Source organism: Labeo rohita, chromosome 10 (assembly GCF_022985175.1).
Source record: "Labeo rohita strain BAU-BD-2019 chromosome 10, IGBB_LRoh.1.0, whole genome shotgun sequence".
Taxonomy (NCBI): Eukaryota; Metazoa; Chordata; class Actinopteri; order Cypriniformes; family Cyprinidae; genus Labeo; species Labeo rohita.
In genome coordinates, this window is record NC_066878.1 from 6,531,219 (window position 1) to 6,545,876 (window position 14,658).

The window sequence follows — 14,658 nt, forward strand, 5'->3', positions numbered from 1 at the left end:
TTGTTAATAGCGAGAATTGGACCTTAAAATAAAGTGTGACCACTTAAACTTGTTTTAAATAAATAAAAAAATAATATTTATTTAAAAATGTACATTTACGTTGGCACCGATAGCCTCGTGGAAAGCGCACCGACATGTAGTGCCATTACGCTCTGGGCGTCCCGAGTTCGAGTCCCGGCTCGTGGACCTTTCCCCATCCCACCCCCCTCTCTCTCTCCCCCTTAATTTCCTGTCACTGCTATACTGTCCTATCAAAAAGTAAATGTGAAAATGCCTAAATAAAAAAAATAATTTTACAGTTTTACATTTTTACAATATATTTTTTGACATTTTATTTATTAAAACTATTTTTGAAATAAAAAATCTATTAAATTTACCATGTTGATATAAAAATGCAAAAAGAAAATATATTTCATTTTTGATATCAGCATCATAAAAGGCATTAAACATTACATGAGTTGATAGAGAGTGAATAGTGAGTTGATAAAAACCTTTATAAAAGTCATAAAAATGTAAAATAAGTTTAAACACTTAAGGGCTAAAAATATAAATATTTTACATGTCATTTAACTTCATTTCATTGCAACCATGAACCAACATCAGACAACTATAAACATGCAAAATATGAACTTCCTCAGGAATATTTAATTTTAAGGGCTTTAGCTGACAAAAATGTTAAATGCATAACTGTTAATAAACATAAAAACAATAACACAGTAATCTCCCAGGTTTGTCCAGACTGCCAGAATCAATTCATTTTGAATAATCTGATTATAACCATTTTAAAATGTGATGTACTCTAATTACAAGTATTACAACTTATTTTTTGGAATCTGATTACGTAATCCAGATTACATGTAATCAGTTACTACCCAGCACTGAAAAAATGTTAGTAACATAATGTTAGGTTTTTTCATTTACCAAATTTGCAATATACACTTCCGTTCTTAGTTTTTGTGTCAGTTTTTCTTTATTTCTTTCTTTCTTTCTAAAAAAAATAAAGTAATAATGAATGAATGAATGAATAAATAAATTATCATTTTAATGCTTAAAAAATTGATCAAAGTTATAAATGTATCTTGGCTTCAATGAAAACAATTTTTTTCAGTACTGACAATAATAAGAAATTTTGTCTTGAGCAGCAAATCAGCATATATATATTTAATAAAAAAAAAATGCAGGCAATTTGAAAAAGTAAATGCATTTCCCTAAACATGGGTATTTTTAACAGCATATTTGCTTTGCATTTATTATGTAGAGTAAAAAGCAACATGGTATCCCACTTCCAAAGCTATTGTGGGTATTTAATAGAGCAGAATTTTTTGTGTGCATCTGTTTGTTTATAGTGCATCCTCATGTATTGTTTTGATTCAATTTGGCAGGTTGGTGTTTATTTCTGCACCTCTCGTCTCTGTAATTGCCAGTATTGCAAGTTTGAGTTGTAGAGTCTATGCTCTGGCGTGTGTTGCTTAATTATTAACAGTGGAATAAATGTGCGATACAGTAATTATCTTAACGAGTTACTGCACTCTCTTTTAAAGCATCCGAGACCTTCTCTTCTTATTAGAAACATGGCAGGGGGTCTCTTTCCTGTGGGGTACTTGCGACATATCCAAAATTAGGTCCAATAAAATCCAGCATCCAGGAGATGAAATTGTAATATGTATCCGAAGAAGTTCCTGAGGGTGTAAAATTCAGCACTATTCAACAGTGATAAAAGTGAAATGGAAAGGAAACTCTGGTGGGAAGAGTCTGATGAGTGAACTGAATAAAAAAAACAGCATATGTATATGAAGTCAAGCTTTTAATATTTTTTTTAATCCTTAATATAAATAAATTAGACTTTTACTACAAGCAAATCAAATTTGTGTCCATTATAATCCATATAAAATCCTTTAAATTTAGACAGAATTTCTTTGAAAAGCTGTTTTGTGTGTACAGAATTGTGTCCTGATGCTTTGTGCCTCTCAGCCTCCGTCTTTTGAAGTATTTGTGTTTATATATATATAGTGTTCAGACCCCTGAAGGTGTGCTTATATTAGGGTATTGAAATGTCTGAATGGGTTTATATGTGTCTTTCCCTTCTCGCCGTGACTCAGATTGGCGGGTGCTGAGTGGATTTGCATTGATACTGGATTTCGGTCTCATGGTGCACAGTCATGCTGTCTTCATTGAGCTCCAGTGGATCAGGAGTGTCTTGAACTGACGGAAGAGAGAGAGATAGAGGAAAAAGATGGAATACGAAACAGAAGAGAAGAAAAGAAAAAGGAAAGAGTTAGTGAACAGCTTTAGTAGACCCAGCAGTAGCAGCAGCGCATATCAGTCCCAACAGGAGTGCTTTTAATTTGACAGCCAGAGAGGAAATGGTGAGCCAGTTCTCCCCAGCCGCTGTAATGCACCATAAATTCTGTTTACATTCGCTGTTGGGAAGCTCTCGCAGTCATTTGGTGCCCAACATCTTAACGACTCTCTCTCTCTGTTAGTAATGGTGCTGAGATTCCTATACCATACAGCTGAAATCATCTTATCTGAGCCATAGATTCATCCTGAGAGCGAGTGTCAGGCTAAAGGATGGATATTTGAGATTGTTACTGGCAGATTATGGTAAATAGTACTCAGAGTATCTCAGGAAATCTCTGAGGGCACATTTATATCTGAGTAAGATTTTGTTCTTCAATTTAAAACCGTAGACGTCGAGTTTTATTCAGTTTCATCCTGTCTAGTGTCTCCAGGGTGCCGAGTGTTCTGAACTTCACAGACTTACTGTCTGAAGATTGAACGTGTGTTTTCGTGTTAGCAGGAGCTACTCAAATCTGTGAATGAATCGAATACTTGTTAGCGGTGCTTGCTAAGGCAATATTATTGCTTTGGGCTGCTCAAAACTCTATATCTTTTGAACATTATTTCATAGAGACTTAGTAACCACCCAGAACACCATAGCAACCGCATAGCAATGATCTAAAAAACACCCTGACCATCAACCACCCAGATCAGTATAGCAGCACTATAGAAAATACTCTAGTAACTACATAACATTTTACAAAGTATTGAGGCCAGCCAAGAAATACATACAGGGGCAGTGCCCAAAAAACACACACATTACCCTAGCAACCACAAAAAAAACTGAAAACTGTAAAACAACACGCTGGCAACCTCATACCAACACCATTAGCAAGCACATAGAAACAGTCTAGAAGCCATCCTGATACAATAGCAACACCCTGAAAACCACCTAGATTACCATATCAACTGCATGGCAAAAAAACCCACCCAAAACAACCTAGCTACCACATAGCAACACTTTACAAATCACCCAGACTAACCTAGCAGTCACATACAGTTGCAGTGCCCTAGTGAAAATGCAAAACAACCTAACAATCACATAGCAAAGCTCTACTCAGAACCACTTAATTACCTTATAGCAACATTCTGGCAACCACATACCAATGTCTTAGAAACTACCCAGAATGCCCTAGCAACCACATAGCAACGTTTTACAAAGTATCCAGGCCAGCCAAGAAATGCATTCAGTAGCAGTGCTCTAGAAACCACACAAAATACCCTAGCAACCACAAAAACACTGAGAACCATAGCAGCCATATAACACTACACCGGCAATCTTATACCAACACCATTCGCAAGCACATAGAAATGGACAAGAAAACACCCTGATACAACACTCGACTTAAAACCTCTTTGTGACCTTATAGCAACATCCTGGTAACCACATATCAGTATCTTAGAAACTTTCCAGAATGCCCTAGCAACCACATAGTGACACCCTACAGACCACCCAGACCAGTCTAGCAACCAAACAAAATACCCTAGCAACCTTATAGCAATGGTCGAAAAACTAGTCAGAACCCTCTAGCAGCCATAAAGCAACATCCTGGCAACTACATAACAGTGTCTTCGAAACTATTCAGAACGCCCTAACAACTACATAGCGACACCTTACAAACCACCCAGACCAGTCTAGCAACCATGTCAGTAGTAATGCCCTAGCAACCACACAAAATGCCCTAGCAACCATATAGTAACAGTCGAAAAACTAGTCAGAACCCCTTAGTAATCATAAAGCAACATCCCGGCAAATACATACCAACTTTTTACAAATTACCTAGGACACCGTAGCAACTGCATAGCAACACATACAAACTATCCAGACCAGTCTAGCAACCACATACAGTAGCAGTGCCCTAGCAACCACACACAAAACACCCTCGTAACCATGTAGCAACAGTCGCAAAATGATTCAGAACTAGTCAGAACCCACTAGCAACCTGTCTTAGAAACTACCCAAAATCCCCTAGCAACCACACAAAATGACCCAGCAACCATATGGAAACAGTTGAAAAACAAAACTAGTCAGAACTCTTTAGTAACCATATAGCAACATCCTGGTAACTAAATACCAATGTTTTACAAACTAGGACACCTAACTGCATAGCAACATCCTACGAACTCTCTGAATCAGTGATGCATTTTCCAAAGCAACTGTGGTCGCAAGTTCTGTCGTTACCAAAACAGTTCAGCGGAACTTGCGACAATAGTTAGCGATGCATTTGGGAAAAGCACCCCAGCCTAGCAACCACATACAGTAGCAACACAGAACACCCTCGCAACCACATAGAAACCCTCTAAAACTACTCAGAACCCCTAAGCAACATTATAACAACATCCTGGCAACCACAAACCAATGTCTTAGAAACTACCCAGTATGCCCTAGCAACCACATTAAATACCCTAGCAACCATATAACAACATTTAGTCAACATTTAGAACCCTCCAAAAACTGTAAAGCAAGATCCTGGCAACTACATACTAAAGCAATAAGCCCCAAGAAGCAGAGTGCCTAAAATCCCCTTAGCCGTTATAAATTCACTGTAAACCATGGCTTCACGGGGCTTATTGCTATTATAAAATGGTTATTCCATATACGTAGTAAGGTTTCACAAACTAAAATTGAGCAAATAAAGTGTAATCATATTAATAAGAACAGTATTCTTCCACCAAACAATGTGGTTCCTCAGAAACTGTTGTGGTTGCAACAAAGTGGTTGCCAAGCAACACTCAGGAGTAAACTAAGGTGTATGTTTGTAGAGTCATTTTCAACAGCTTTGTACCTGGCTCAAACAGTCAGAATCAAGGACAGGAACTGTCCATTTTATAACAACGTTTTACAAACTACCTAGGACACCATTGCAACTGCATAGCAACTCCTTACAAGCCACCCACATCAGGGATGCATTTCCCAAAAGCAATTGTTGTCGCAAGTTCCATCATTACCAAAAGAGTTCAATGAAACTTGCGACCGTAATTAGTTAACAATGCATTTGGGAAAAGCACCCAAGTCTAGCAACCACATAAAGTATCAGTGCCCTAGCAACCACTTAAAAACACTCTAAAGGGGTCGCTCACATGTCTTTTGGACCACCTAATCATATCAGTACCGCTTACCAACCATATAACAACACCCTGGCAACCACATACTGTACTACTGCCATAGAAACTATCCAGAACACCCTAGCAACTACATAGCAACACAAACCAATATGAACACCTTAGCAACTGTATAGCAACATCCTGGCAACCAAATGTTACAGTCTAGCATCAAGGGGGTGGACTCTTTTTCATTTTTTCATCTTTCTGATTGCTTTTATGCGGCGTCTCAGTATTTAACCTCTAAATTCACACCTGTGGTCCAATGATAAGAGCCGGCTGTGTTTGACAACAGGCCACAGCTAGCCTTTACCCTGCAGGTGAAGGAGAGAGCGGTAAAAACAGCGTTGAAAAAGAGCACTGCCACTCATTGAAATGCAGCAGTAGGGGTCCCATATAAACCCTGATGGCGAGTGGTGTGTATGTGTGTGTGTGTGCACGCCCCCCATACAGGTTGAGCTCCAGACATGTAGCCTGGAGGAGGGAGTGTGTGTTCTTGTGAATGTGTGTGTGTGCAAGCGCTCTCAGCGTGAGGGCACCCCAGACTGGGTTTAATAAAGGCAGCAGCCACTGGCTCGCCCTGATTAGGATGGCAAACATACCGGGTGAGCACACAGAGAGCACACCCCCATCTCCCCAGCAGCCCGTGGGTGGCCCACCACGCTACCAAAACAAATGCAGCTAGAGCTAGCATGAAAATACGTCCAGCTTTATTTTTGGACTCAGAATTGCTTTGATGTGCTTTTCATTTTTTTAGAAAATATTTTTTTTTATTTGCTGTTTACTTTGTTTTTAATCTTCGAGGGCTTTGGTTTCTAGCTTTGAGACCCCTACACTGAAATATTCATGACAAATTCAGCTTAAAAAAAAACAGGTAAACCCAATTAGGTTAAGCTTTAAGTGTTTCATTAGCCGAGATTATGAAACCTTGTATTGGTCGAATGGAAATAAAAACGCCATGTCTGGCTTTATTCGTCAGTTCGCTGGATCAGTTCTGCTGACTCTTATCTCAGTAAATGACACTTTTATGGGTTAATAGTTCCCCAGCTCCCTCCGTCCTGAGACCTCTGCACTGCAGATAACGTCTCTAACGTTCTGGCACCTTACCAGCTCTTGGTACCTCATGTAGTTTGAGGAGCGTACAGGCGCAGTGCTATATGTGATAACTGTATCAACGTAAAGTACAGGATTACAATTGTAAACTGATTATTAAACATAGTGATTTTCAGCATAATACCCTTTTTTAAAAATAATTTTACACATTCATAATTTTCTATTATTTTTAGGGCCCAAGCCACTAGTTGTGCAGGAAGGAAGGAATAATTTTTATTTTGTTTGTTTTCTTGACTATTCAGTGCTCTTTGGGGCCTTAACATGCTCAAAAACTCTTGAATATTGGCACATACGTTGGGGCTGGGACTTGGGCATGGCACAGGGGCTGTACAGCACCTCCTGGAACATTAATAAATGCTATATAATTATTGTTCATGTTAAGTAATATAGTCAATTAATGGTAACAAATGAAACTTTATTTTAAAGCGTTACCGAAGTTTTATATATTGTTCTGTTTTGTGTGTTTCATACTCTTATGTTATAGTGTAACTCTTTCATTGATGTAACTCTTAAAGGGGTCATCGGATGCAAAACTCACATTTACATGTTTGAACATAAATGTGTGTTGGCAGTGTGTGTACACAACCAGCTTGTAATGATAAAAATCCACCCAATGGTATTTTTTTTAAAAATCTTTATAAGTAATATCCCCTTTTTCAAATCAAGCCATTCTCAGCATCTTATCTGTGTGACATCACAACCCAGGCCGTCGTGTTCCCACGATAGTTGATTGACATGGCCATCTTACCTTAGACCCGCCCAGAGTGAGCTGAGAACAGTCCACCATTGTGTCAGCGCCGGTGCAGGGGAAGACATGTTTCCGATTGCGCAACTGGGGTATTTTGTTGTTGGATGTAATAATGAACATAACAGTCATCATTTACTCCCGACATTTGAGCCACTGAAGGCGTAGAGGATTAACATTACTTTCGCTTTTGAAGGAAATGTGCCATGCGATCTGCATAAATGCATCTATGTTCGCACAAATTATTCGAGATCCAGCTTTACCTACAGCAGAAGTGAGTATAAGGGGTTTTTATGCATCTTTGCAAATCATCTTTCTTAATAATGTGCTATTTAGCAAGTTTCACCTCTAAACACGGCTAAAGTAAACAGTACTGCTCGTCACCCCACAGAAGAGAGGGGCGGGGTGAGCAGAGCTCATTAGCATTTAAAGGCAAATGCAACAAAACAGCTTACTGTAAAAAGGGCTGATTTTGACAAGGTAAAAGGGGTATTTTTTACACTACCACTGAGAAATTTTAACCAAAATATGTAATAGACTTTTCATTAAGACCCTAATGAATCATATCAACTTGTGGAAAATGGGCATCCCATAACCCCTTTAAAACCAGGCTGCCAGAGGTTTACTGTAAATGCATGTGCCCACTGTGCATAATTTTCCTGATGCCACCACGGTGGTGTTTGCACTGGTGGTTTTTGCTCCCATCATCGCTAGTTTGTTTGTTTTTTTCTAACATTAAGTATACAATTGGTTATTTTAAGTCTCATTTGTATGTCTTCATTAAGAATTCATTTCATTGCTAGAACCAGTAAATTGGACTACAGTAGTCAACATTTGAAGTAGATCGAAACCTTTAATCAAAGTTGTCCTAAAACCAAAACAACACCCGTGAAATGAACTACCGGTGTGTTTGTTTTTGCAACTTCTTTCATTCATAATTTAAAATCTTAATTTAAAATCAACATTACACAGTTCTGCAGTGCGATAAGTGAGCCAGGTGTTAATTCACTTACTACTCTGGCAGATTCATTGATTCAGTTAGACAACTCTTTCATTTGAAGTCTTTTCATTATAAGAACCTGCTCATACAAATCATTTGTTTGTGAATAGAAATACAATAGTTTGTTTTTATGCTCAGCTAGCAAAGAGAAAAAGATGCTGAATGAACACGTCATGATTTGGATTATCTGATGAGTGGTCTTGAATTCAAAGTGGCTGAAGTTTGTTTTTTTCTTGTGTGTTTTGTTTGTTTTCAAAACCTTAAAGGGGTAATCCATCCAAAAATCAAAATTCTGTCACTACTTACTCACCCTCATGTCTTTTCAAACCCATATGACTTTCTTTCTTCTGCAGATGGAACCTTTTTTTTTTCAATTTCAAGTTTCCATTAATTTCCATTGTATTTCAGTCCATACATTGGAAGTCAGTCAGAACCAAACTGTATTCATTGCAAGAATTAATTGTTTGTGATTTGAATTACACTAGTTTGTACACATCTTAAACACATGTAAATTCAAAGTGCCTAAAAATTGGTTTTGGTATTTAATGGCATCTTCATAGCAGCTGCGTTTTTGCCTATCATACAATGCAAAAGTCCTTCTAACGGCCCTCCTGCTTACAATTATATGAGCCCACTCTTTCACATTTGAGGGATGGCAGTCTGGACAGTCTTTCCCGCAAGAGTTGAGCGATGATAACTAAAGGTTAAAGACAAATAGCATTAAGTGTTTCATTTTAACCGGCACATTTTGAAAGATTAACCGATTAGCTCGGCACTTTGCGGCACACGGTCTCATCCAGAACGCATAGATGAAGAGATTTAAAAGTCTGGAGTTGCTCAGAGAGATCAGATTACATTTAAGAGTTTTTCCAACCTCATTTAGCCTCTGAAACAACCGAGGCAATTAGTTTATAGAGTAACCGCTGTAAGTGTTCTGGCCATCTTTAGTAACAAAGATTTTACTGCGATTGGCATGTCGTCTGAGATAATGCAATCAGGAATGTTATGTTCAGAATAAGAGCTGCTTCATGTCCATCATCGCATCTGTATGCAAGACATGACTGAAGTTTCCAAAAAGCACGTTGTTTCCTCTGCAGATGAATGTTGTGAAATATAACCTCCTAATGAAGATAATGCTGCATTATTAGACTCACTCCAGGGAATGTGAGTGTTCGGATGAACCTGTACCTTGTGGCTTAACTTTCCAATTCGATTTTATGCTCTAATTTCTGGGTAGTTTGTTCCTCAGCCTACTTGCCAAATCCTCGGAGAGCTAAATTGATAGCATCCTTTGGCTTTGGGCCTATAGGGCTGTGTCCGGGTTATGATCCAGGCCTGCGAAGAGAGAGAAGGGGAGAGATAACCCAGCCATGCCCTCCAGGATTTACTGTGACTGGGGAGGGGAGAGAGGAAGAGGGGCTGGCACGGCGGAGGGGAGCGGGACGAGCCCGGAGGGAGCGCAGATCGCCTCGCTGCTCAGCACTGCGAGCCTGTTTAGTATTCCTGTCACGTCAGCTGGAGGGAGCGGCATTAAATTGGGATCAGGCAGATTAGAGTCTAATATAGCCAGCTATTAAAGGCTGCAAATGAGAGTGGTGGGTTACAGCCGGAGCCTGGGCCCCTCACCCAGTCTCACAGCCTCTCTCAGTCTCTCAAACAGGCTCCGCAAGGAAAAAACAATACATATAGACATAGAAACACACATAGGATAGGATAGGATAGGATAGGATAGGATAGGGCACTACTTTGGATACTATTTTGACAGTGTTGCTTGCATGCAGCAACCAACACAGCACAAGCTAATATGTCTAATTTGCAAACAAATGACTCTTATGAACAGGATCTTTTTTCAGAGTCAATTATAAAGATTCTAGAAAGTTATTGATAAGTTATATTTTACTAATTCAAGAAATTATTCAGTGCCATTACTGAGTTTGCAACTGACTTCATTCAAAATGAACCAGGATTTGTTATTTGTGATTAAAGAAACATTCGCTACGATTCAAAAGTTGAGGGTCAAAGATCTTTTTTTCACGCCTCTTTTCACAGAGCACACATTAAGTTGATCTCAATAAAGAGTCTTATATTCTTATAAAATATTTCAAATAATTGTTTTTAGTTTGAACTTTCTATTGATTAAAGACTCTTGGAAAGTATTATTGTGCTACACTTTTCATTTCTATAGGATTATGTGACACTGTATACTTTTAAAAAAATACTAAAATAAAACAATATTACAGTTTGTATTGTATTGCAATAGATGCAGCCTTAGTGAGCATGAAGAGACTTTTTTTTTTACAATGGGCAAATCTTACCAACCCAAAACTTATACACTTGTATACACCATAAAATAATATTTGACTTATTTTTTCAAGGTGGAAATCATGTTCCAAAACACAGTCAGGATCACTACAGTGACAGCATCAAATGGGCACTAAACCACTTCTAAACAACCGTCTTTACTGAGCAATTCTGCAATTTGTCGACATAACTATTTCCTTAATTATTTCAATTTACCATCTTAGTGCGCCTTGGTTTTTATTATAGTCTGGATATGACGCATTACGATAGCATAGGACAGAGTCCTTATTGAAAAAGCCTGACCCTTAATCATTTGTGGTGATGTTGTTTTTTTTTATTAATTTAATCAGAGTTCTGCATGTCAGGCTAGGCTTAGCTTTCAAGAGGCTGAGCTGAGTGAATTTGAGCTTTCATTAGGTCTGCTCTTCAGCAGAAGCCTCTCTCTAGACAGACTTAAAGCAGTGCAAACATATTCATTCTCTGATGATACAGGAAATGTTAATGCTGTTAACATGACAAATGTCAACTTGCTAGAAGAAACCTTTAGACAGAGCTTATGCCTACAATCAGATGAAGATGACAAAGATTATATATTCAGCTGCTTGGTACTGCTATCCGTCCTGCCTGAAGCAAAGAAACTGGTTATTTTCTGGTTAACTTATTACTGGTATACTGCTTATTGGATACTTTGCAGTGTATACGCTTAACTTCCTACAGAATATGTAAAACATTATGGTGTATGAAAGGATATACATTCATTTGAAAGTTAAGAGTTGGTAAGATTTCTCTGAAAAAAGTCTCTTATGCCCACCAAGCATGCATTTCTTTGATATAAAATACAGTAAAACAGTGGAATATTATATATAACAATTTAAAATATCTTAATGTATTTTACAATTTAATTTGCTCCTGTCTTGGCAAATTTTAAGAAGCCATTTGCATGAAATCATTGTAATACGCTGATTTGGTTCTCAAAACAACATTTCTTCTTATTATCAATATAGAAAAAGTTGCCCTGTTTGATATGTTTCTTAAAACTATGGTACGTTTTTATGAATAAAAAGTTAAACAGAAAACCATTTATCTGAAATAAATGAAAAAAAAAAAACAAATAATAATAATGGGTTAAGCGTGTGGCATTATGGGATACAGTTCACACAGTGTGTTGTAGTTGCACAGCTCTCATTTTGGCAAGTGATCTGGGACTTTTTACATTTGCATACTGTGCACAGTATACTGTACATAAACTCTAAAAAGTGCTGGGTTAAAAACAACCCAACTTTGTTATTTGGCAAACCCAGTGCTGGATAAATATTGGACAGAACATATGCTGGGTTATTTTGACCCAGCTCATTGGGTTAAATGTTTTTACCAACCATGCTGGGGTTCGTTTCCCAAAAGCATCGTTAGCCAACTATGGTCGCAAGTTCCGTTGTTACCATCATAGTTCAACGATTCTGTGTTTCCCAAAACCATAGTTAAAACGAACATTCGCAAACAGCGTCACAAACTTATGTGGCTGGAACTACAGCTCTCGACCTGTGGTTAGAAGCATAGTTCTTTGTTAATAAGACATATGGGCTGAATAAATTATGCTCTTGGGCACAATAAGCAAGCTAACATGCAATTCAGTCTATATCTTTAACTCAATCTAAATATAAATGCATTTTAATCTATGTATTTTTAAGCATACTCTGCAAGCTTTTGAATAGTGCGCATGCGCATAAATGCCTACGGGAACCCCGGGGTATGACGTAAGAGGGAACCCACGATGAATCAAACGTCAAATAAAACAAAATGACATTAGTCATCAGGTGCCTTGTTCAATATAGCTGCATTTCAGAGATCTCTAATAAGTTAAATAGCATAAGTTACTCGGTAACATCTTAACAACGGCCCTACATTGTTTAACTAAAGTGGTTCAAATGACGAAGCTGTGACTGTGTTTGTGAAACAGTCGTGACTAGCTAGTTCGTTTCCACAACAATGCATCGAACTGTGGAGGTTAATCTACGAGTTACGTCATTGTACGGGAAACGCATCCCTGGATTATTTTATATGTCAACTATTGTTTAAAAATTATTTTATTGCTGCCTTAAAATGGACTGGAACATAAAAAAACAACAACACAGAATTACTAGAGGCAACAGCAATAATCAAAAGATGAACATTTAATATTAAGCAATAACACATGGATAAAATACAGACAAATTGAATTTATTTGGGTGAATACAGCATACATTTAAACTTGTTTAATGAGCATTTACATGAAAAATGTAACATTTAAAAGTAGCATTTTAATTATAGTGAATTCAGCCGTTCTCTGTAATCACTTTTTTACCAAAATAGCGCTAATTCTCATGCCAGTGTGTTGCCAAAATCTGTAAACTTCTGTAACTTAACTGTAAACTTTAGACCGCGGCCTTGTGTTTCACTCGTAGCTGAAAGATGTCGTAACTAACTCCAAAAAATCCCCATGAACAAACAGTACTGAGATTAGAGAACATATTTTAATATCAAACTAACTTCAGTACAATAACGAATAAATTGCATCCTGCAAAACAACCACTGCTTATGCAGCTGACTGACATCCCTATGTTGCATTGCACAAAATAATGCAATTTACGACACAGTAAAGGCTTTATAAATGAAATAAAATATATACAAAACTTTATTTTGCTTTATTTTAAAGAAGTGCACAGAGTGAGAAACAGAGGACAATGTGTGTTTATCAATAGATTGTTATATCTGCATCTCTGCGGTTCTTTGTCATCTACTGTATTTTTCGCTGTATTCACCCCTCATCACACCATAGCCGACTTTATAAAACGATCATGTTTCCATTTTCATTTGAAAATTTAACGTCCCTGGTGAAAAAAACAGCATATACTGGTAGGTATGTTTTGATGCTGGGATGCTGGTTAGGTATGTTTTGATGCTGGTTTAAGCTGGTCCTTTGCTGGTTTATGCTGGTCCTTTGCAGGTTTATGCTGGTCCTTGACCAGCAACATGACCAGCATAAACCAGCAAAGGACCAGCATAAACCAGCTAAGGACCAGCTTAAACCAGCATCAAAACATACCTAACCAGCATCCCAGCATCAAAACATACCTACCAGTATATGCTGCTTTTTTCACCAGGGGTCCAATATAATGCATGTTCCAGTGCATGTGCAATAAGGTTTGCATACTTATGTATGTATATTGTAATACCCCCCTAAAATGAAAATTCTAGAATCGCCCCTGTTCACCCCAATGGTTGAGTAGAAAAAATAACCCAGCATTAAATTACTGCAGCTACAGTTACAGAAAAACTACCCAGCACCTGGGTAAAAAAAAAATATTAAAAATAACCCAATATAATGACCCAACAAGTTGAACCCAGCATTTTAGGTTAAAATAAAATAATCCAGCAATTTTTAGAGTGTACCTAATACTATAAAAATAATATTTTGCCATCTTTTTGTCCTGCAGGCATCCTCTTTTTCCTCTTCTGGCGTTGCTGTTTGAGAAATGTGAACAAGCCACGCAGGGATCAGAATGCATCACCTCCGCCAGCTTTGACGTCGACATCGAGAACTTCGTCCACCAGCAAGAGCAGGACCACAAGCCTTTCTTCAGCGAGGACCCTGAACTAGATAACCTGGTAAGTGCTCATTAGGCTTCTTTCAGTTCTTCTAATTTCAGCTCTTTACCTGGTCTTAAAAACCTGTTTACTTCCTTATTATCCAAATGTCACATCTGCACTGCCCTCTGCTGGCATATTTGTATTTTATATGTCTTTTGAGTTACTTTAATTATTGAAACATCATTAAAACAGGCTAAAAATATTTTATTGAAAATAACAAATCAGTAGTATTAGTCCCAATGACACTCGCCCACCTCTTGTCCATAGCTCTTTTTTCTTCTATTGTTCTCGTTTCCTTACTCTCGCCCTCATATTCATCATCTCTCCTCTTCTGTGCCCTGCAAGACAGTTAACAGTAATTAGAAATTAAGGGAAGGAGGAGGAAAAAGGTCACTGTTCATCATTACCGGGGCGCTCGGCCGACTAGCGC

At 37.9% G+C, this 14,658-nt stretch overlaps 1 protein-coding gene across 1 annotated transcript in view; it reads left to right on the forward strand.

The window, feature by feature from the left end:
* pknox2 (pbx/knotted 1 homeobox 2) overlaps nt 1-14,658 on the forward strand; it is a 94,537-nt gene that overhangs the window by 58,994 nt on the left and 20,885 nt on the right. The window contains exon 5 of the mRNA XM_051121683.1: nt 14,075-14,246. Within this exon, the coding sequence (XP_050977640.1) occupies nt 14,075-14,246 (172 nt within the window). The remainder of the gene's footprint in view (nt 1-14,074; nt 14,247-14,658) is intronic.